General features: G+C 49.0%; 7 protein-coding genes across 7 annotated transcripts; 4 read left to right on the forward strand and 3 right to left on the reverse strand.

Moving 5' to 3' along the window:
• Positions 1-193: 193 nt before the first annotated feature.
• FOXG_16342 (uncharacterized protein) lies at positions 194-1,178 on the reverse strand (the record flags this gene model as incomplete). Its single annotated transcript, XM_018396382.1, has 2 exons — positions 194-1,094; positions 1,165-1,178. 2 exons carry the CDS (start codon positions 1,176-1,178, stop codon positions 194-196), a joined length of 915 nt encoding a protein of 304 aa, XP_018256986.1.
• Positions 1,179-2,600: 1,422 nt separating this feature from the next.
• Positions 2,601-3,634, forward strand: FOXG_22429 (uncharacterized protein; the record flags this gene model as incomplete). Its single annotated transcript, XM_018402837.1, has 2 exons — positions 2,601-2,780; positions 3,257-3,634. 2 exons carry the CDS (start codon positions 2,601-2,603, stop codon positions 3,632-3,634), a joined length of 558 nt encoding a protein of 185 aa, XP_018256987.1.
• Positions 3,635-7,043: 3,409 nt separating this feature from the next.
• Positions 7,044-8,365, forward strand: FOXG_16343 (uncharacterized protein). The gene has a single exon (XM_018396383.1). The coding sequence runs from the start codon at positions 7,145-7,147 to the stop codon at positions 8,204-8,206; it is 1,062 nt and encodes a 353-aa protein (XP_018256988.1). The 5' UTR covers positions 7,044-7,144; the 3' UTR covers positions 8,207-8,365.
• Positions 8,366-11,399: 3,034 nt separating this feature from the next.
• Positions 11,400-12,030, reverse strand: FOXG_16344 (uncharacterized protein; the record flags this gene model as incomplete). Its single annotated transcript, XM_018396384.1, has 4 exons — positions 11,400-11,515; positions 11,580-11,622; positions 11,699-11,784; positions 11,868-12,030. 4 exons carry the CDS (start codon positions 12,028-12,030, stop codon positions 11,400-11,402), a joined length of 408 nt encoding a protein of 135 aa, XP_018256989.1.
• A 1,033-nt stretch (positions 12,031-13,063) lies between these two features.
• FOXG_22430 (uncharacterized protein) lies at positions 13,064-14,027 on the forward strand (the record flags this gene model as incomplete). Its single annotated transcript, XM_018402838.1, has 2 exons — positions 13,064-13,382; positions 13,447-14,027. The coding sequence occupies 2 exons, from the start codon at positions 13,064-13,066 to the stop codon at positions 14,025-14,027; spliced, it is 900 nt and encodes a 299-aa protein (XP_018256990.1).
• A 562-nt stretch (positions 14,028-14,589) lies between these two features.
• On the reverse strand, positions 14,590-15,808 carry FOXG_16346 (uncharacterized protein; the record flags this gene model as incomplete). The annotated part of the gene is made up of 5 exons (XM_018396385.1): positions 14,590-14,646; positions 14,703-15,119; positions 15,194-15,257; positions 15,323-15,486; positions 15,545-15,808. 5 exons carry the CDS (start codon positions 15,806-15,808, stop codon positions 14,590-14,592), a joined length of 966 nt encoding a protein of 321 aa, XP_018256991.1.
• A 2,954-nt stretch (positions 15,809-18,762) lies between these two features.
• Positions 18,763-20,855, forward strand: FOXG_16347 (pyruvate, water dikinase; the record flags this gene model as incomplete). The annotated part of the gene is made up of 2 exons (XM_018396386.1): positions 18,763-19,470; positions 19,512-20,855. 2 exons carry the CDS (start codon positions 18,763-18,765, stop codon positions 20,853-20,855), a joined length of 2,052 nt encoding a protein of 683 aa, XP_018256992.1.
• Positions 20,856-22,629: the final 1,774 nt, after the last annotated feature.

Genomic DNA, 22,629 nt, shown 5'->3' on the forward strand with positions numbered 1-22,629 from the left:
GGGCAAACATGCAAAGCTATCATCAAAAGGATTGATCTCTATGTGTAAAAATAAAGAAAAAAAGGAACGAAAAAAAAAAGGGCTCAGAGGCCATTCATTGCATTTGCATAAATATCTGTTGCGTGGCTGTCGATCACTTCCATCAAGTCTTGGCGGAATATCCGCCCTGATCAACACCTCACGGTTCTCGTCCTCACTTCCTCTTCGCCAGCAAAATGTACGTGCCCCAGACTGATTCAACCTGGATATCTCTCCAGTGGTCACCCTGTGCCTTCCACTCGGGTTCTGCCTCCAGGATCTGGTCAAACAAGATGTCCACAATGTCTCCCTCACCACCTTCGGCACGGCTCTTCTTGTCCGGGTGCGCATCCATCCAGCCCCGGTACGCAGTGAAGGCCCGCACATAAGCCTCAAACTGTCCAAGATTGATCTTGCTCCTCATCCAGGCCGTCTCTGGGTCTGCAACCTCAGTCGTGTCTTTGTCAACGTTGTAGGTGATTCGCTTGATCTTGTCCCACTCCGACTCAGGGGGCTTGACGTCCGCCAACAGGCCCCGGAGGATGTCTCGCGCGGGACGCTCCCAATACTGGTTCAACCCTTCCAGCCCGGGCGACACATCTCCTTCGTCGTAGCAGAACCTCTCAAATATCTTGTTGGCTTGCGGGTGTCCAATGATGATGTTGTCCTTGTACCCCCAAAAGGCCAGTGAGCCGCCTGACTTAACTACCCTGGATAACTCTGGCCAGACTCGGGAGTAGTCGAACCAATGCGCTGACTCGCCGGCTACAGCCATGTCTACCGAGTGCGCGGGTAGAAAAGACAAGTCCTCGGCGCTGGCCTGGCGGAACGAGATCTTGGAGAATTGGGCAGTGGCTTGCATTCCCTGCAGCATCATACCAGCACTAGGGTCAATGGCGATGGCCCTGGCAAAGCGGGGGCTCAGCTCCCTAGCAACAATTCCATGGCCAGAACCCAAGTCCAGCAGCGTACCATGAGGATCATCATGATGATAATACCCCAGAATTGTCTTAAACAGACTTGCAGGATACGTGGGCCTGGCTGCGGCGTACCCTGCAGCAGAGAAAGTTGCCCTCCTGCCGTGGCGTTAGTTCAGTTGCGGAGTCTCCTAGGAGAAGATGCATCGATCTGATCATCATGACTCACCCATAAATGGACATTGTCACAGTCACGATGGCTGATTGATCAAAGGTCACTGTACTCGGGAGAGTCGCTCAATAAAGAAAATATGCACCCGCAGGATCGACTGATTTATACTTCGCAGCCGCGGCTTCGGCCTTACACATGACACAAGCACTCAAGATTGATGGAGTGATCGACCGGTATATGCCGCTGCTCCGCAGCGCGGCGTGGGTGATAACGGAACGGAACCTACAACATCCCTTGAATGCCTGCACCCTTGATTGACAATCCTGAACGGCCGAAGACACAACCTATGCTGCTAGCCAAGTGTTCAGCTGACTTTTTGATATAATGACCACCGAAGCCACTGTTCGCAATTTCTTTGCGCTCTCAAGGTTGCCAATGAGCGAGGCGGATTCGATGCAGTCGTGGCTGGCGATGGCGGCCGGGTCACGAAGGGGGGTGCATTTTATTGAATGGTGAGCGAGGACTGAAGTTGGGAAGCTGTAAGAGCTCGATTGGAGGGCAGAGAATCATGACCAAAGAACACGTAGTTTGATGGTCATATCATATTTTACGAGCAGCCTAAGTTTTGGGCACGCTCCCGCCCTCTCAGCTTGTGAGTAACCCGGTGGCCCGAGCATACAAAGCCAATCAAAACCTTCCTTTGTCATCTTACTTTCTTGGCATGCAGATGTTAAGAAAGTAGCTCCAATTACACGAATCTTCTTAACAAGACCTTTTTAACCTGGGAATCCATTCTCCTGCCAATCTCAATCGAGGAGCTCGCACTGCCCTCTTGCAAAACAGCCCTGCTGTCGTAAATGGACCTATTAGGGTCCCGCCCTCCCACAGGAGGATGGCATTTATGCCGTTCTCGCCTCTCTATGCATTCTCTACTGCTGCAGCTACAGAAGGAGCCCAGATCGCCTATCCTGACCCCTCCCCGGACCCTACCTCAACTACTGTATAGTAACCAGTCTCTATTTTTAAAGCGGCCATAAGCTCACACGGGACCGTATAGAGGAGTACAATACCAAGTTAAAGGTATCTTAGGCCTTCCACGCTAAATTGAAAGAAGCAGCAAAATAATTCACCACGGGGCCCAAACGGGAATTCGCCCAAAGTTTGCCGATAGCTTCCTGGTCTCCTGAAATCAGGCGCTTACTGACGCGGCCTCGCCTCGGCTGCAAACAACGCCCTTGCCCAACAATCCCAACATCAACAACAACAGCCCCCTCATCACCAGGGACAACCGATTGCAGGTGCCCTACTCCAAGAGGAACTCTGTCTCTTCATCCGGCTGGACGCCGAATCTCCGCCCAGGGACCATAAGGACTATGTAATCCTGACCAATATATCTCGGAAACTTGGGGTGGATCCACGCAAGATCCCGCGAGTTCTCCAAGTCAAGTCCGGATGGGGCCGTCCTTACCGCCAACATAACCACCCGCGACCTCATGGAGAAACAGACTGAATGGGCAGCTGACTTAGGGGCCGCCGCCATAGAGAATAGGCAAGAGTGGTTTACCTACCTAGCCTCAGAATACCCCTGCAAGCTGACCGACCTCTATGGCAATGAAGCGAATAGCGATGCAGCCGCAGACGAAGAAATAGAACTCCAGACAGGGCAAAAAACCGTCAACATACGGCCCACGCGGCACTAACCTGACAACCCCGTAATGAAGACCTTACTTATATCCTTCTTGGAGCCAGTCAAGAAATACTGGCATCTCTTTAGCAGCCGACTAGCGAGGCTCATTAAGAAAACCAACTATCCAAGACAGTGGAATGTATCCTGAAATGTATGCTTAGACTACCACCCGTCACTTACCTGTCATCGACTCCTCCTATGCAAACACTGCAGTGAAGCCGCCAGACATGAGTCCGGGGACTGTGCTGCACCCCTAGCAATAAGCCAACTACCTTGTCCCCCGCAAAGCTAACTTCGCCAAACGCCCAGCACGCTGAAGAAGGTGCATGGCATTTTCCACTGGCTGACCAAACATCAAAGGGACCATATTTGAGTTATAGTTGCTGAAATATATCGCCAGCGTAACATAGTAGCGCAACGGCTCGCACCTGACCTACAGCAAAACGGCCCACAGCAGGATAGCACCCCATTGCCAAGCTACCCTTTGTCGCCGGCAACACTTGTCTACTCATTTCAGAGCATCTGAAGGCTCTCAAGGCGGCTTTCCTTACGCAAAATCACGACGCGCACAACTGGCTTGACGGCCTGTATCTTGAAGTCCTTGCCATGGAGCGCGGAGTTGTCGAGGCGTACGGGAGCCTGGCGCATCAATGGGCTGGTGCCGACACAGGACAGCTTCTCGAGTTGATCCACGTCAACTACCCGTTCCAGCTAAAATCTAAATCGAACGCAACCATGGATCTTTACCTAGAACGAGCTACTTCCAAGGGCATCGCCGACGCAGCCCATGGCTTGTTCCTAGAGCAAGGGAAAGCTGTTGTGGATGCCACCTTGCCTTAGCTGCGGCAGTAGAGCTCTAGGCGTTAAAGAACGTAAGGTTTAAGGAAGGTGGAAGTTGGTGTAAATGACTAGATAGAGCGAACAGTAGAAAGATGCACCGTCTTTACATCGGAGAGATAGAAAGGAAGAGCTCTAAATTTGAAAGGGAGAAGGGTCTAAATATAATTGCTTGTAGTTTAAAGGATTGGAAGAATAAATAATAGAGAGATACAGTATTATCGGAGTGGAGTAGTAGGCAGGTAGAGCTCTATTAGATAGTGGTGCAACTCTTGAATAGGTTAATCTAAACTAGATATTCCTTTCTTATTATTCTCTTATAGCCTCTATTTATAGTTACTAGTTGTTAAAACAGCCGTATGCATATAATTACCAAGCTGAGCAATGTGACTGATGGGAACATAAATGGGGATTCTCAGAGGCATCGCTAACTAGTATGCACTGAGCTTTTAAGTACATAAGACATGGCCAATATTGCATTTTCCAACTTGCATAGCATTCCCTCGATGCATCGAATTATCTCGTCTTGATTCACCACTTCTCCAATAATAAGAGGATTCCGACAGTCGGCAGACTTGTCAAGATAAGCCCCGTCGTCAAGCAACGCGCGTCTGTTGATCAAAAATTGCACTGCTAGATAATATAAGGACAAACTATTTGGGATGGGGATGTAGCCTACCGTTTTGGTCGAGCGAGTGTGAAGCTGTCCTCAGGACTGTTCCCAATATGCATACCGTGCCTATAGGGCATATTCTAGAGAAAAGACATCACCCAGCAATTCGACGCCTGGGCTTCCAATAGCAGTAAGTTTACTACTGGGGTTAAGACATTCATGGAAAAGATAGCAATGCTTGACTCCGCGGGACGTTGGCCCACCATCAAACCCTTGACGGAGGATAGGAAGCTTGACAGATCTTGCGCAGGGAGTTCGGCCTATAAAGAGGCGGAGCAGGCGGTCCAGCTCGCGTCGTCGCACGGGAAAGGCGCCCTCCTGTCTGTTGGAGAGAGAAGGGGTTTGCTACCGCAGGGTATCGACTGGTAGCAGCCTACCGCATAAACGCATCCATTCATCGACTCCTTTTGTATTCATGTCTTCTACCACTGCGCGTTCCACATCACCAATGTGGACTCGCCGCGGACCGTCAGGAGGCCCTACTGTACCAATTACCACTGGTAATGGCATCCAAAACCATTTTTTGGGCGTTCAATATGCGGACGGGTTTCGTCCCAGATTCCATATTTGGTATAATTCTCTCCGCTACCGGACTACCTCTCGCTGTTTATTCCACTAGCCCAAGTGGGTTTACTAGAGGTTCATTCACTTGCTACTTTGAAGTGAATCACTGGCTTGAAATTGAACAGCCTTGACCCATCTAAGTTACAGATCCACTCGAAATTCTACTCTACTAGAGCTAGAGCTGCACTATAATACAACCTTCTCCCTGTTCGACAGCCGAATATAAGGCTTTTTTTTCATCGATATCCCACTGAACCATTTCCCAGAACTCACCCATGTCTCTTCTGCTTGCAAACAATTGCTCCTTCTCGGTCTCTTGAGCTACTTGTGCTTCGATACGATTAGCCTCTGCTTTGTCCCAGTCTTAATTAGCCGTTATCTCTTCTTTGGCAGCACCTCCCCATTTGCTTATAATCAAAACACCCGCTATGGCTTGCTTTTAGGTAGCCTAGAGGTAGGCCCATTGCTTTTCGATACGGGTGTTATCAAGTACGGTTCCTGGGGGTTAGGCCTTATACCAATCATCTCTTGACTTGACGTATCCTTGGTGGATGACTCGTGGATCGTCATACCTCAAATGCTTAGTTGCACCTGGAGCTGTATCTTTCGAAAGCAATGGTGATGGCACTGGTGGTCTACAGATAGATGGTGTAGGCTATGGATATCAAGGTTCTGCAGTCGTGATGTCTCAGTCTACCTGCCCTGCTTCGATGGTAAACTAGAACAGCAGTTCTTGAGAATTCAATTCAGGCTTAAACTCGAAGGTTTCCAAAGTCGTGATTGGCTGCCACTGCAGTTTATTGATCGCTGTTGTTGATGGTTTTGGTTGCTTAGCGGCTGCGAGGGATATCTATTGATGGTCTTCCAAACACACCTGCGGCTGGTCTGAAGATACAACTGGCAATGCTCGTAATTCCGTGTACTGTAGTAGATACTCATTTGAGTTCCTTGCGTAACTGAGTATATAACATTTAATACATAAAGCAGGGTTATGCATCAGCCTTACGTTCTCAATGGCTTTACAGCCACCAAGTCCTTTTCTTACACTAAATAAGAATAGAGATAAGCTCACATCTACAGGATTAATTGTTTTATAGGGCTCTAAATGGGGTAATTAATTACCTTTCCCAGTCAAATGCCAGTGCGAATAGAAATCTTCAAGTTATAGTACTTAATCTATTGGTTTTATAGGTACAATCTAAGATTAAGACATCCAGATAGGCTTGTAAGTATGCCACAGAATCCGGGTGCGCAAAGAGAACAACTTTAACTCATCCTTCAGGCCCAGTTTGAAATTGACTCCAGAATCCTTTTTTAAACCGCTAATTAGCAAGTGTGTTAATGCTGCTTTATCCTTAGTAGATTTCTTGCCTAGTATCTGCAATGCGATTAAAGATATCCCGCTGTGTTGCTACTGTGTCGGTATTCTGCCGCATGTACGTTCTAATTTCTTTAGGGGCGATCCCAGCGTTAGCAAGGCCGGTCAGATGAGACAGGTGTTCCTGAAATATTGTCCGAAGTACTGGGTGGGCGGTGGCGCCTTGGCTCGGTTCATGATTAGCCGGCTGTCAGAACAATGCGTAGAGTCCAGGTACTCTTATCTCTAGACTCCTGATCGCCAACACCGAGAACTCGCAGTCTGTTGTTCCAGTTGTCGTCTTGCATTGCCGTTCTCTCGAAACAGTTGGATGGTTACGACCACGATCACATTTACATGATTATCCTACTGCCGGTTTTCTCCTTGGTCGACCTTCCAGTTATGAACGCGTAGCCCCTGGTAGTTGCCCAGGCGTTGATCGCTTCAAAAAGTGCCTCCCGTGACTCGCCCTCGGGAGGCAGTCCGATAGCGGAGAGAGCTATACTAAATACGGAATCCGGGACGAGACCTGTCCGCTTATTGACCGTCCAAAGAATGTTATTGGGGCCATTACCAATGACAATTGATACAGTGGGCTACAGGACGCAAATCACAGTACTATTCATCACGAATCGTACCATCGTGCGTCAACTGTGACGAAAACCAAATAAATTAAGCCTAGCATACCCCCCAAAGGTACAGCATGTGATAAATAGCCTCCGGACTGGGTGGTCATTAATCAGATCATCTTAGCCACGATAAAACCACCTGATCATGTGCCACACACATGTTGTCGTCAGCCATCAGCGCAAGAAGATGAATAACTGTATATGGTGACAAGAGAGGGCATATGAGGAGCAAAAGTCTTCCTCTCAATTAACTGAACTATTAACAGATCACTTGCTGAATTATTACGGAAATGGCGTCAAATAGCACGCTTCCACTTACTATGCGCGCCGTACAATGGTGCTCAATCAAAGGCGGCATCGAGAAAAACCTTAAGCCAGTCATGGATGCAAAACTTCCCAAACACGCTCGGTCACTCCCAAAAGGCCACACGCTCGTGAAAGTCGCATACGCATCGCTTAATCATCTCGACTACAAAGTGGCCGAAATGCCTCTGTGCAACATAATGTTCCCCAAGCCTGCCACGCCGGGGCTTGACTTTTCCGGCACAATTGTTTCCACGACGTTGGACGATTTCGAAGAAGGCCAGCGTGTCTTTGGGAGAGCCGAGTTACCCAGTGGTGGAACCATGGCAGAGTATGCTGTTGTCGGAGGCGCAGGAATAGCTGCTTTGCCTGATGGTGTGTTCCTCAAAGAAGCAGCTTGTATTGGTATCTGCGGTACCACTGCTTTGCAATGTCTTCGACCGTTCGTGCAGCCGGGAGACAGAGTTTTTATCAACGGCGGTAGTGGAGGCGTTGGTATTTTCGCGATTCAGATTGCCAAAGCCCTGGGCTGTTCTCATGTCACAACCACTTGCTCAGCGGCCAACGCCGAGTTTTGTCGAAATCTTGGTGCCGACGAGATTATCGATTACAACTCTGAGAATCCACTTGAGGTGCTCAAGAAGAGTGAAGAGCAATTTGACTGCATCCTTGACACGGTCTTTATCAATCCGTACATGTACTGGCAGTGCCACCAATACCTCAAGCCCCACGGAACATATGTCTGCGTTGGCCTACCACCAAGATTCCAGACCTTCAAGTCTCTCCTTACCATCAAACTGTTACCGAGATGGCTCGGGGGCGGAAAGCGAAAGTTCAAGTATCATTCGGTGATTGCGAACCAGAGGGATTTCACTCAAGTTGCCGGCTGGATCAGAGATGGGAAGATTAACACTTTTATTGAGCAGGAGTTTGCATTGGATGATGCAGGAAGGGCTTATGCGAGACTGAAAGCGGGAAGGACGAGGGGAAAGTTGGTCGTTCGTGTTGGAGGAGAGCCTGGCAGCGATCAGTATGACCTTGATCTTTGAGGCTGGGGTAACGAGATGGAAACAGTTAATGGGATATGGTCGGGCTACATGTTTTCGAGTATGGAAATCCGATGGGCACTAAGGAAGTGCGATTAATGATGAGGGAAGTATCCATCCGTACCTGGACGTTTGAGTTACCGGTAACTCATGAATTTCGACCCTTCTAACTCACTCATGAGTTTAACTCAGACTCATGAGTCAACTCACGTATAATGATCATGTGATAATGCCAGCTTCCCAAATAGGAAGTTGGTGATAAGAATCTATGGTATTAAAGTGCAGAGAATCACCACGCTATTCAATATCACTAATTTCTATATCGAGATCATCATTACCAATGTCCGGATCGCATACTAGGCTCAGTCCACCGAGCCGAGTCCCGACAATATGCCCATTCCGTATCCAGTTGCCAAGACACTCAACTTCCTGCAGCCGCTCGCACGTCATCGAGAGCCGGTCCCATGATGCGGTCCTACGAGCGCCTGAGAATGTCCTTTCTAGCTCTGCCGACTGAGGGCTTATCGACAGTATATCGTTGGCCATATGGCTAAGGCGTGGAAACTGCCGTCGTCGTTCAATGCGACACCACCACTCCACAGGTTTGCAATCGACCTTGATAGTCGGAGAATTAATAAATGCGTCTAAGTTATAGCCATCGGTTGAAAGAGCCGTCTCGACCTCCATCTCCAGTAGCAATAGCTGTAGCTGCGAAGGCGAGTTCCCCAGCGCAGCTGGGATATCCTCCGGAATAGTTTCTATGTCTCCGTCGATATTGATATCGTATTTCTCCTCCCATATTTGCCGAGCTCCCACAATCGCTGGGTTAATCCATGCACTCTTCCAGTTCTTATCCAAGTATGCTTTTCGACAGCGTGGATCGAGAAGAAGAGCGGCGACGTAAACGGGAGTCTCATCAGACATAATGTAGTATTTATCGAGTACAAACAAGCCCATCTCGATAGAATGGAGCATACGGCTATCATGGAACTCCGGGGTCGAGTAGTGTATCTAACAAATTAGTTAAAGGCTGTCCGTTTAACGGAGATAGACCTTATCTTCGCTTTCTCAAAGTGGCTGAGAAGACCATCCATCAGCCGCAGCGTACTGAAGAGGCTCGATTTATCGCCTTCTGTTATCAAAGTTGCCTCGGTAAAGGGCTGGAGGAAAAAGTATGCGTTTTCGACAGTATATCCCAGTCGGCGCCTGATAGATGAGCAGAGCCGATGTCCTTGTCATGGTCTACCATAAACTGGACGATCTGTGCCTTCTTATCGAGGGCGACACTGATAACTTTATACCATGAGGACCACCGTGTTGCGTTCTCGATCCCGAGACTGCGACCCACAGCTTCGCGCCAGTTATCACTATAGATTGGAGAGCTTCCAAGCCAAACTGCGAAATGCTGGAGCTTCTGGAGAGCATTAATGCCTTCCCATCCGCTAAATTCTAATAGCTGAGTAGTCCTCTCTCTCGTCGGATGTCCCTGCTGTCTCCCCTGCTTCTCCTCTGATGTGTGATCCACCGTGGTATCGGGTGCTGAAGCGTATTCTGATTTAGAGCAGTAGAGAAGGTTTCGATAGACTGTGCACCAGCGACGTTGCCGGCGTCATTAAAGGCAGTGCGTAAAGTTTCTTTCGAGCGCGCGAGAAGGAAAGTTTGAAGGGAAAGGTTAATAATATGGTCGAAACAGCAGACGCGGCGGACTGGATTAAAGATTATCTAAACGAAACTCAGCTGGCACAACCATAGAAACTTATCTTTACTTAAACCTCGCCCGTGAAGTAGCTTCTTTAACAAAGCTTCTAGGCAGGCATTGTTCGGGGATGCCTTATCCACAGTATGATAACCCACGCGTCGAATTTCGAATCGCTCTAAGAAATCAGCGATCAGGCCGGCCTGTGACTCGCCAGAGTGGCCTTTTCGACACTCTAACAGACCTAGAAGCGCCTTTCGAAGTTTATAGCCCTTATCGACCCACTGTCCGCATACTGCAAGCATACCATGTCGGTGTGGTGATGTCCAGGGATCAGACGAGAGGTGAATCATCGAAATGGCAGATTGAAGGGACTCGGCTAACTGAGTAGCGTAGAACTCATAGCTAGCTGCGATGTAGCGCATCACTGTACGTTGGGAGGTAATGAGACTATCCTCGATGGCAGGATTGCATGTTAGTGCTAGGTCCTTTAGCTCATCCCACTCAATCATCGAAAAGACCACTCTGCGACGTGTGAGAAGGCTAACAAGAGCTTCGATGTAAGCCTGTCGATTGAAGGTATTCCGTAATGCCGCTTCGGATGGCGTAGTCAATGACGTGATATATACGTCGAGCGATTGCTGAGATTGATTCTGCTGGCTAGAAAGCCCGATCAGATATGGATGATTATTCCTCATGTGGCGCCGCGCATTGCCCTTATAGCCATCCTTCCATGGCTTCGCCGTACAGTATAAGCAGACATATAAAGTGTGAGGCTTCGCCTTCTCTCTGGTGAAAAATGTCTTAATATCGATGAAGTCGGGGGCGTAAGATGGTATCCTTGGTACGGACGAAGTTGCGGATGCCATGGCGATGGCTTGATGATATAGATAATGGATCGAGGCGATGAAGAGTCTGCCGATAAGTCGTCCTAGAAACTGCCGTAGCTACTCGGAAGACTTTTTTTTTTTTACTTTAAGATTCTTGTCAATTTCTGATGGATCTCGATCATAGGGATATAAGCCCTTGATTTCTCTATCTAATGAGTGGAAACAGGTCGGATTCTTATACATAAGATGAATTGGTCCTCTGGGGCCGTTGTGTTGAAGACCTTGCTTTTTGGGAGACATAGGTGATACCGGACTTCCGGGCTGCCGGTCTAAACAGCCTGCCTGCACTGCTGGGAGGCCTTCCTTTCGGTTTGATTAAATGTATGACCATCTGGTCTACTGGATGTGATAATTCTGAATAGAGGGGTTGCGATAAATTAGATTAGATCAGATTATAGATCGGGCCAATCAGACGCCGGGAACGCCGTTATGAGGTTATCGGTTAACTTATGAGTTGGGTTTGAGTTAACTAAAATGCCCAGGTATGATTCTTACGGGCCGTAAGAATGTAATCGAAGAATAAGAAGGTATTATTAAATCGAGAATCCTGCGAGAAGGAAATGTCTAAATCTTCGCGCGGTCCGGGCATGCGTATAGAATAATTGTTGGCTTATTGAGGCAGCATGTTCTTGGACTCTTCGTCGGTAAGGAAGATCTCATCGACGGGGTCTCGGCGGTTCTCGAGGGGAACGTAGTCGCAATCGATGCAGGAGGGAAGGAAGATCTCTGTATGTGACGTTTGTTAACTGATGTTTCGGTGGGTCACATTAATGACTTCATCACAACATACCCGGATTCCAGGCAAAACCCTGGCTGGAGGAGACGTAGCAGATCTATGGCAGAAAATGTCAGTATGGATTTGCTGGAATACGGTATGTCGTCTTGCACCTCCGGAGGCCCGAGGAGAACGGGGCTGAAGTCACTTATCAGCCAAGGAGGGCTGTTCGGTTCACCGATGTTAATGACGGTGCATTCTTGCTTGGAGAGAAAGGAGCCTGGGACGAAGTCAGCAATGCCGGCACAAACGATCTGTGGGTGCAATCACGTCGGGTTGGGGGAGGATCCGGCTTCAACCAACCTAGGAAGCTTAGTCGGCGGGCGTGCAGCGCTTTGTCCCTGCCAGCCGAAGGCGGGGAGCATGAAGGCGAGGTCGAGTAAGGACTATTGGCAGAAGAGTCAGTGCCCTTGTGACAAGAGGGCGTAGCCGAGGGGCCAGCGGGAAGAGCGATGGAGGACGACATGCTGTGAGATGGTGAGAGGAAGCGAGACACCGAAACGAGGGTTACTGTGTGACGGGCATCGGCCGAGTCGTGAGCAAGGAGGGAGAGGAAGTGAGCTTCCTGAGAATGCAATGACTCAAGAAGCAAGCCGTCTGTATACGATGAGGGACGAAGAGACTCAAGAAAAGCTCGGAGGGAAGAAAGAAGAAGACGAAGAGAAAAGAAGATGGAGGTCGAAAGGTGGCGAGGTTCGCAAAGGACGGCAGAAGGTGGTTTCGAAATGCACGGCAACTCCCGACCGCCGACAACCAGTGAATCGCTGCCGCATCATCCCGTGACGGGCGAGTGACCCGACACTGATAAGCCACAGCCAGGTCGTTGCAGACGCCACGAGAGGACGGGAAAAAGAGCCAATGAAACCAGGACAAACGAAACAGGGTCAACAAAACGTACATAAATCCTGTGAAAAATTAGCGACTCTTGATAGTTGGTCATTCTTGCGTCATGATGTCCTTTGTTCTCTTATTTAACTGTGACCCAGTTGTTGGCTTTCTGGAGGATCTAGGATATACAAAGAATAACGTTGTATTAAGCGAGCGGCGGATTATAGGCCAATAGCGGACTTTGGTAATTTTTTTGGCGGGACCTGCATATAAAAGGTACATCAAAATTGTTAAGAAGGCTTAACAATTTTTGAGGACTTCTCCCAGCCATTCCCGGCAAATTGAATGTTGGCGTAACTTACCGGCCTGCTACCGGGTCACTGGAGACCTCTCTCATTGACTGGTCTTGATCTCTCGGTGCTTCTACCCGGATCATCACATTTGCTTCTCGTAAATTATCTGCATCATTATTGGCGAATCGATTTACCAGCCAACATTATACCCGTATATTAAACCGGTAAATAGTCCTATCGTCGCCCACTGGATTAGCATTGCATGATAACGAGCAACATCCGTGACGTGGCCTCCGATCACAGATCCTTTTTTGCCAGCCTTTGAAGTGGACCAAGGTTGATCAAATCTCCGAGAGCAGGATATCAAATATCGTTGCCATGCTTCCACCATCGCTGCAGGCAAGCATGAGTCAGATTCGATACTTTTACCGCATCATCAGCCTTGACACCTTACGACCGGGTGTCCTGGCCTCAGAGGGGCCCCAAAAAGCTCAGCTACCCTCACAGGCACATGTGCCGACTCTGACCCAGGATCCGGCCGTCACTGAGATGCTCCAGTGGAACGATGCTCATCAGGATGCGGATTCGAAGGCCGTGTGCCCGCGACCGATGAGCCGGGTTCTTTACTCGGAGTCGGTGGATGATGGTAAGGCTATCAGGGGGTCATCTGGTATTAATTGGAAGTTTGCGCGGCAAGGTGAGGCGGATTCTGGCAGGGGCCAAAAGTCATATCCATCATGTTGATCATAAGTTCACTCTAGGCACAAGTCTCGTAAACATCTCCGTCGATGGAGGCAGGCCCGCAGTCGCAGAGGAGGATGTTACTTTCGAGCGGAAGGCCTTCATTGATGGGGTGACGTATCTCCTCAAGGCACTTCCCCCGGACCTCGATGTCTGCGAACTGAGGCGGATCCAATCCGCTCTGCCGGAGGATGTTGCCCATCTGGACCAGGTGGCGGTTCAGAAAGGAGACGGCTTGACCCAATCCGCTTCTGGTCGCCCACGATCCATTCTGCACCGCAGTGTCCAGATGACCGTGGCCAACTTGATCTTCGTCCTCAGCTTTATGCTGCCGTATCTGATGTATCTCATCCGCCACATAGCACGAATGGAGCGGAAATACAAGGTTTTTGAGACCGTGGTCGGCCATGGGCTCAGCTTTGTCAACTCGATCGGGAAACAGAGCTTGTCCCTTACCGAAACGATGTGCCAGATGAACGACGGAAAAGTTGGACAGGCTCTTCTGGAAGCATTCTTATGGACGGTGGATGGGGTCGCACGGGGGATATCGGAGGGGCTTGGCGAGGGTCTACAGCTCTATTGCTCCTCCCACTTTCACTGAAAGTGGACGTTTCGCCTTGTCATTGGCCAATCATCCCTGTATCTACCCCGAATTCCCCCGCATTCCATGCTCACAATAGAACCTCCAAGCAAATTTTAAGTCAGAGCGGTGATCTAGCCCTTTGATTGGTTGACTTCTTTACCTTCTTTTCTTCCTGAGTTTCGAGTTCAACCTTATTTGAGGGATCTGAACGCGTTGACGCGCGCATGACGTGTATCCTGGTCATCTATCTAACTTTCAGGGAAATTTGTGCTTTGTAGAGTTGAAAGAATTCATCATTAGCACCTTATCCCTTCGAGTGCTAACAGACGCCAGGTACGTGGAGATGTAAGGTTGCAGCCAATCAGCGCGCTGCTGAGAACGTTTTGACCCAATCAGAAATCGCACCCTATCGGTACTTCTATTTACTAGATAATTTGCGTGTGAAAGTAGTACCAGCAATTGTCCGAATTACATAATGAGACATTGCACTCATAGCAACCTGATCTCGAGTATCTCCTTTTGCCTCTATTTCCGGGCACCTATCCTAATGCTTCTCTCAACCGCGGAAGGCTGCTACAAGCTACGCAAGGGGAGTTAGAACCGCGCTGACTTCGACTATGCTCTTGCCCATGGAATCCTATCATTCCTTTTATCTGAGACTCTTCGTGGCCGGGCATGTCGCCGTGCTTGTACTGACGACCCGAAACGCTGAATTAATTGGGCAGATAGGTGTCTCCGCCATTGGTATTGGCTCTCGAAGGCCTTCCACTCTGGCTCACCCCAGATTTGAAGTAGAAAACTATTGACGAGTATTACTTCGAGGAGGAAGTTCCAGGCTATTGACTGCCATCCTCCTCTCCTTATGGGCCGTGAGTATTGGTTATAAGACCTCAGCTGGTCTCCAGTGTCAACGCCATTCGTATGGTGGCTATGTTCGTCGATCCCCAACGGCACACGGAGATCCTTTCCCAACTCGGACCCAAATACCTCCCGCGCAGCTCGGTTGGCGGCAGAGGAGCCGGCAGGCCATCGGCGACCCCCTATGACTTGGTTTCCTTCACGAAAGACAGTCGTAAGAAAAAGAACAAGAGCGTTATCCTTCCAGCTAAACTGATTTACATACGTTGTGGTAATAAAATATTAGCAGCAATCGCATGCCAATACAACCCACTGCTACCACGTACCTTTCCATCCTTTGTCGGAATGCAGTGCATTTGGCCCCAAGGGATTCCCTTTTCCTTCCCTATCCTTCTCAGCAACGAGTAGCTTCGTCAACGCCGCTATCCTTGTGGTCAGGTTCCGGACGCACCTACCTGGCTTGAACGAAGTGCTTTGGAAGTGTTTTACTGAACGCTAAAAGATTGTCGAGGAATACGTGGTAAACCGCAAGCGGCAATAAAGTCAGTAACGCGGTGACGACCCGTTGAGTAGGCGTGAGATGCTCTTCAGCCACCTCTTCGTCACCCTGTCTCGAGCACTGGCGGTGGAACAAGTCCGCAAGGCCCTCTGCCGCGAACGTGCCACAACCAACGGACGAAGTATCCAGACTGTCGCAGAACCCATACCTTATAACCGGTCGGTGTAGGCTTCTGAGGAATCGTTGTTGTCTCTAATGAGCGGCCTGTGAAACGTACCATAGCCTCGTCCACCGTCAAATCACTGCCGGGCACGTACATAGAGTCTCCAGTCCCTTGTATATGCTTCGACCATCGGTCGACCTGCCTGTAGACGCTGGGCATCAGGCCTTCCTGGGGCTGAGCCCGGCGGTGACCACGGCCATAGCTTCCTGAAAGAGCCATAGATGCGTATTGTTGTACAATAGTTGTGTAGTGTTGTACAACTTTAGTAGTGGAAAGGTAGTGTTGTACAACTTTACAACAGTTGTACAACAATAAGGTCACGTGCAACGACCAAACGGGTAGAATTAAGGTGCCATGGCTCTATATCTTCGTCTATAGCATTCTAGTCGTCTTGTAGACCTACATCCATATGTGCCCCATCATTTTCAGCCAGTGGATTGCATACTAGGCCCAATCCACCCTCCCCGGAGGGGACAATTAGTCCTTCTCGTAGCCAGTTGCCGATACATTCCACCTTCTCAAGATTCTTGCAAGTGATTCGAAGCCGGTCTCACGAAGCAGTACGTCGAGCACCTGAGAATGCTCTCTCTGGCTCAGTTGATTCAGATGGGATGGAAAGGATATCGATAGCCATCCGACTGAGCCGTGGATACTGTGCCCGTTGCTCAAGACGAGACCACCACTCAAGAGGAGTACAGTCGATTTCAAGAGGCAAAGCGTTGATAAAGGAATCCAGATTGTCCGAATCTGTAGAAATAGCCTTCTGCTTCACCTCAATTGACCTGAAAAGAAACGATAACTGGCCATCCTTCTTCGAGGGTAGCAGTGCAGGACGACGTTCTGGTTCCTTTGAGATGGCAAGTCCTTGATATTCTGTCATCTAGATGTCCCGAGCACCAGCAATAGCTGCCTCATGCCAGTCTCGGGGCCAATTTTGCTGAATATATGCTAGTCGCTTAGAAGGATCAAGTAGTAAGGCGGCAGCATAGACCGGGACATCTTCAGTCATAGTATAGTATTTGTCTAAGACGAACCAGCCCATCTCAATGGCATGGAGCATCCGAGTATCTATTGTGCCAGGCTGCGAGTGCTGTACCTTTACACTCTCATAGTGGAAGAGTAGAGCATCCATCAAGAAGAGGGACTGGGAGACAGAAGAGCATTTTCCCTCGGCATATAGAGTTGCTGATGCAAAGGGCTCAAGGAATGCATGGGTTTTGGCCAGCAAATCCCAATCAGAACCCGTTAGAATAGTATCTTCAAGCTCTCTGTCATGCTCAAGTAGAAACTAACTGATCTCAACTTTCGTCCTAATGGCATTGTCGATCACTTTATACCAGGAGGACCATCGTGTGGCATTATCAATGCCAAGGCTGAGGCCGACAGCATCACGCCAGCTATCACTGTGGAGCGATGAGCTACGAAGCCAGACAGCAAGGTTATGGAGCTTCTGGAGAGCTGGAATGCCTTGCCACCCAGTATAGTCCTCATCAATGCCAGTCTTCTGACTGGCCTTAGCTGTCGATTTGGGCCTTTTACCTTGCAGTACAGGCTTTTCCTGTTGTGATATGGTTTCTGCTAGTGTGGCGGCAAAGTTGTCGACCATATCCACACTCTCATCACTAATAGTAGCATTGAGAGCTGCTGTGAGAGCCTCCTTAGATCGGGCAAGAAGGAAGGATTGCAAGGAGAGGTTAATGATATGACCAATGCACCGGATTCGACGCCTCTTGGGGTTGAAATCGATCCACTCTATGTTAGATAGGATCCAACTAGCTAGGGGACAAGCATACCTGGAGCTCTGTCTTCAATTTCTCTGATAGTGCCTCCAAACACGTATTATTTGAAGTTGCATTGTCCCCTGTGTGGTAGCCTACCGCAATATATCGAAGTTGCGTAGGACTTCCACAATCAAGGCTGCCTGGGCCTCACCACTATGACTGAATGGACATTCTGGCAGTCCTAAGAGCGCCTTTCGAAGTGCGTAGTTATAATCAACCCATTGAGCACACACTGCTAGCATGGCGTGGCGATGCGGTGATGTCCAGAGGTCAGTTGAGATGTGGATCATCGATTGAGAACCCTGAATGAGATCTCTAAGCTGGGAAGCATATAGCCCATAGTTGGCATTTATGATCTTCATGGCCTGATCACGGGACGTAATCAGACAGTCTTGAATGGCAGGATTGCATGCCAGGGCAAGACTCTTCATCTCATCCCAAGTAACTGAAGAGAATGGGACCCGACGCCGCGTGAGGAGTCCCACGATTGCCTCAATATACCGTTGAGCATTGAAGACATTCCGAAGAGCACTGTCGGATGGTTGGAATGTTATATATGAGTCTATGGATGGCTGCGTCGATTGCTGTGAGTTTTGAGACGTCTCACTAGCCTGGATAAGTTGCCGGTGTCGATTTTGTGCATGGGTTATGGCATTGCTCGTGTATCCGTTGCTCCAGCGAGTTGAGCAGTGAAGACAGACGTATTCCCTTCGACCATAAGACTTCCGAACCCTTCCAATTTGAGTCTTGTTCTTCTCAGGATACTCAACACGGAAGAAGCTGTGGAAGTCCCAGCCCAGCCGCTCGATGGCTGTTAATTGAGCAGATGTTGAACTGATAGGCGATGAGCTAGCCATAGTCGAGATTCTAGGAATAAGTGCTTAAGTATATGGCACCCTAATGGTGCCTAAAGCGTCTAGGATTTGCAGTGAGATTCGCAGTATCAAAACAATAGAGACAGGGCAGCTCGGCCATAGCATTGATTGAAAAAGTCATCACTCGCATGTGGAAAATATCGAATCGAAGAAACCTCTTAATTTCTATCTAATGAGGGACTGGGAGCTGGCTTCTTGTAGCTATGTTTCGTCATAAGCAGCATTGATGGCCTTTAGGCAGCCGTGTGCTGCCTTGCGCTAGTTGTGATGCGGCGTTCGTGCTGTCCGTGAAACTATTCACGACAGTTATCCTTGGCCGTGACAGAGCTTATCCGAGGAGTAAAGAGAACATAAACTTATATGCCTGTCTGCTAACGGTGGGCATCTAAGAGCCATAAGTGTGCCACGGGTCGTAGCCATCAGTGACTGGACTGCTGAACCTCTGGTTCTCAACTTTGAGCATCTGGCTCGAAGTGATGTCGGCCTAGTCGGCGGTAAGAATTCCTCCTTGGGCGAAATGATTCGAGCCCTTGGACCCAAAGGAATTCCAGTGCCACCAGGCTTCGCGACATCCTCCTATGCCTATTGGCACTATGTCGATGCCAATAACATCCGCGGCAAAATCGATGAACTGGTCAGTCAATGGCAGGCTGGTCATCAGACCCTTGCTGAGGCAGGCCATGCCATACGGAACTTGTTCCTGCGTGGAACTTGGCCAGCTGATACTGCAGAGGCCATCTTGTCCGGCTATCGCGACCTGTGCGATAAAGCTCAGGTTGACAATCTGAGCGTTGCAGTACGATCTAGCGCAACAGCTGAAGATCTTCCTGATGCTAGTTTCGCTGGACAGCAGGAAACATACTTGAATGTTCAAGGGGACGATGCACTGCTAGATGCCTGTCGACGATGCTACGCTTCACTTTTCACAGACCGAGCCATCAGCTATCGCCAAATTAAGGAGTTCAGCCATGCAAGCGTGGCTCTCTCCATCGGAGTACAACAAATGGTTCGTTCTGACATCGGCGGTTCGGGCGTCATGTTCTCTATCGATACAGAGAGTGGATTCGACAAGATTGTGCTCATCAATGCTGCCTGGGGCCTTGGAGAGAATGTTGTTCAGGGCACTGTCAACCCAGATGAGTACCAAGTTTTCAAGCCTCTCTTGGCCAATATGAACCTTACGCTAATTCTAAGCAAGAAACTCGGCGACAAGTCAATCAAGATGGTTTATGGGGATAAGTACAGACCGACACGGCTGCCTTTAAGACCTACAAGGTCGGTGAACGTGGTCATACCTTAACCACGGGACTGTCTATTGGCGATAAAGCAGTTTCTGGGCGTACCTGCTTGCTCACTTCGGTGTCGGACATGGACAAGTTTATCGATGGCTCGATTCTGGTAACCGAGGCTACAGACCCTGACTGGGTTCCTGTCATGAAGCGAGCTGCCGCTATCATCACAGACCAAGGTGGGCGTACTTCTCACGCCGCCATTGTCAGTCGAGAATTAGGTGTTCCAGCGGTAGTGGGTACAGGAAATGCCACCTACGTTCTGCACACTGGCCAGGATGTCACTGTATCGTGTGCAGAAGGTGATTCAGGTCTCGTCTATGATGGCATCTCGGAGATCACCACCCAGATGGTTCACATATCTGAACTCCCTTCGGTCCGAACAAAGATCATGCTGAATCTGGCCAACCCTGCAGCTGCATACCGCTGGTGGAGAATCCCAGTCGATGGCATCGGACTTGCTCGTATGGAATTTGTAGTCAGCAATGCTATACAAGTCCATCCTATGGCTCTTATTCACTTTGAGCATCTCAAGGATGAACAAGCCAAGAGAGAGATTGACAAGTTGACGACAGGCTATGCCTACAAGCCTGATTACTTTGTCGACAAGTTGGCATCCGGCCTTGCAACTCTGTGTTCCGCTGTCTACCCCAAACCAGCCATCATCAGGATGAGCGATTTCAAGACGAACGAGTATGCTCGTCTGATAGGTGGTGCTGAGTTTGAACTGAAAGAGGAGAATCCCATGATTGGATTTCGTGGGGCATCACGCTATTACTCACCTCGCTATAAGGAGGGCTTTGCTCTGGAATGCCGGGCTGTCAAGAGGGTACGAGAGGAAATGGGTCTCACCAATGCCATCGTCATGATACCCTTCTGTCGAACAATCAAAGAAGCCCGAAAGGTGCTAGACGTTATGGAAGAGAACGGTCTAAAGAGAGGAGAGAATGGTCTCAAGGTCTATGTCATGTGCGAGATTCCATCCAATGTCATCCTAGCCTCGAGCTTCACCAAGCACTTTGACGGCTTCTCTATTGGATCTAACGACCTGGCCCAGCTCACACTCGGTGTAGACCGGGACTCGAGAGAGTTGGCGAGTTTGTTCAACGAGCAGGATGAGGCTGTCAAGTGGATGATTGCTAGAGCCATTGAAGTGGCTCGTCGGGAAGGATGCAAGATTGGGCTATGTGGAGAGGCACCGAGCAATCATCCTGAGTTTGCTAAATTCTTGGTTGATGCGGGAATTGATTCTATCTCTGTCAGCCCGGATAGTTTTGTTCAGGTTATGAAACACGTGGTGGCTAGTGAACGGGGCTCGTAATTATATATGTAGTTATCATTAACGTAGATGATAAGCGGGTGTTACAGATAAGCGAGTGTTACAAAAATCCCTCATACACCTCACTTTCTATCTGATCAATTAATTCTCAACCACCCAATATGCCACAATTAAATGAAGAGGCTAGAATTCTTCTTGCTCTTCAGGCGCTCCAAAATAACCCTAAGTTAAAGCTCCGACGAGCTGCAGAGATATATAAAGTTGGTCCTATGAAGCTATGGCGCCGACGCAAAGGCATACTCTCTATACATGATACTATCCCAAAGTCGCGGAAACTATCTGATCTAGAGGAACAGATCATAGTTCAGTATATTCTCGACCTCGATTCGCGAGGATTTCCTCCTCGGCATCGTGGTGTTGAAGAAATGGCCAATCGACTGCTTGCTGATCGCGATGCATCACCAGTTGGCAAGCGCTGGGCTATTAATTTCGTTAAGCGGCAACCAGAGCTTAAGACGCGTTTTCAGCGGAGATATGACTATCAAAGGGCTAGATGTGAAGATCCGACTATTATTCGCAATTGGTTCAGGCTCGTACAGAATACAATCGCGAAGTATGGTATCCGATCAGATGATATCTATAACTTTGATGAGACCGGCTTTATGATAGGCATGATTGGAAGCGGTATAGTTATTACAGGCGCAGAGAGGCGTGGAAAGCCAAAATCTGTGCAGCCTGGAAATCGGGAATGGGTTACAGTTATCCAGGCGATTAATGCGGAAGGCCGGGCGATTGATCCATTTATCGTGGTTGCAGGCCAATATCACCTTGCCAATTGGTACCGAGAAAGCAACCTCCCGGCCACTTGGGCTATCGCTACGACCCAAAATGGCTGGACAGATAATGAGACGGGTCTCGAGTGGCTAAAGCACTTTAACCGATGCACAACTAACCGATCAACTGGTCCCTATCGCCTTCTAATCCTTGATGGTCACGAAAGCCACCACTCGGCCGATTTCCAGATATATTGTGAGGAGAATAATATTATCACGCTCTGTATGCCGCCTCATTCATCTCATCTACTTCAGCCTCTTGACGTCGGGTGCTTTGGGCTGCTGAAAAAGGCATATGGTCGAGAAATTGAGCATCTGATCAGAAGCTCTATAACGCATATTTCCAAGACCGAGTTCTTCCCGGCCTTTTATGCCGCTTTTCAGGCCACTATGACCGAGAAGAATATTAAGGGAGGTTTTAAGGGAGCTGGCCTTGTTCCTTTTGACCCAGAAAGTGTAGTCTCAAAGCTTGATGTGCAGCTACGGACTCCAACGCCTGCTGAGGAGGAAGCAGGCCAGGCACAACCTTGGACTTCAAAGACCCCAAAGACGGCAATTGAGGCCCAATCTCAGTCTGAATACCTTGAAAGGCGAATCAGAAGGCATAAGAGCAGCTCCCCAGAGTCAATAATTGAAGCTTTAAAGTCAAATACTAAAGCAACAAAGGCAGTTATGCATGAGGTTGTCTTATTGAGGAGTGAGCTCCGAAATCTTCGAGATGCAAATGAGATACTAAGCCGGCGCCGAACGACAAAAAGGACTAGATTACAGCAAGGAGGGGCGATGACTGTACAGGAAGCATCACAAGTAATTGATCAGATGGATGTTGATACACAGCTAGTGAGGGAATCATCGAGAAGTGGTAATCAAGCAAGGTCGATGCGACCGGGTATTCGGCGTTGTGGGGTATGCGGCAAAGCCGGCCATAATGTAAGGACCTGTCAGGTAGTTATTGAGACCCCTGGGGAAGAGTATAGTGAGTG

The sequence above is a fragment of the Fusarium oxysporum genome, genomic scaffold (genome assembly GCF_000149955.1).
Source record: "Fusarium oxysporum f. sp. lycopersici 4287 supercont2.34 genomic scaffold, whole genome shotgun sequence".
In the NCBI taxonomy this organism is placed as follows: Eukaryota; Fungi; Ascomycota; class Sordariomycetes; order Hypocreales; family Nectriaceae; genus Fusarium; species Fusarium oxysporum.

Excerpts from the sequence above, each read along its gene's own strand:
- FOXG_16343 (XM_018396383.1), top strand. The coding sequence starts at position 7,145 with ATGGCGTCAAATAGCACGCTTCCACTTACTATGCGCGCCGTACAATGG.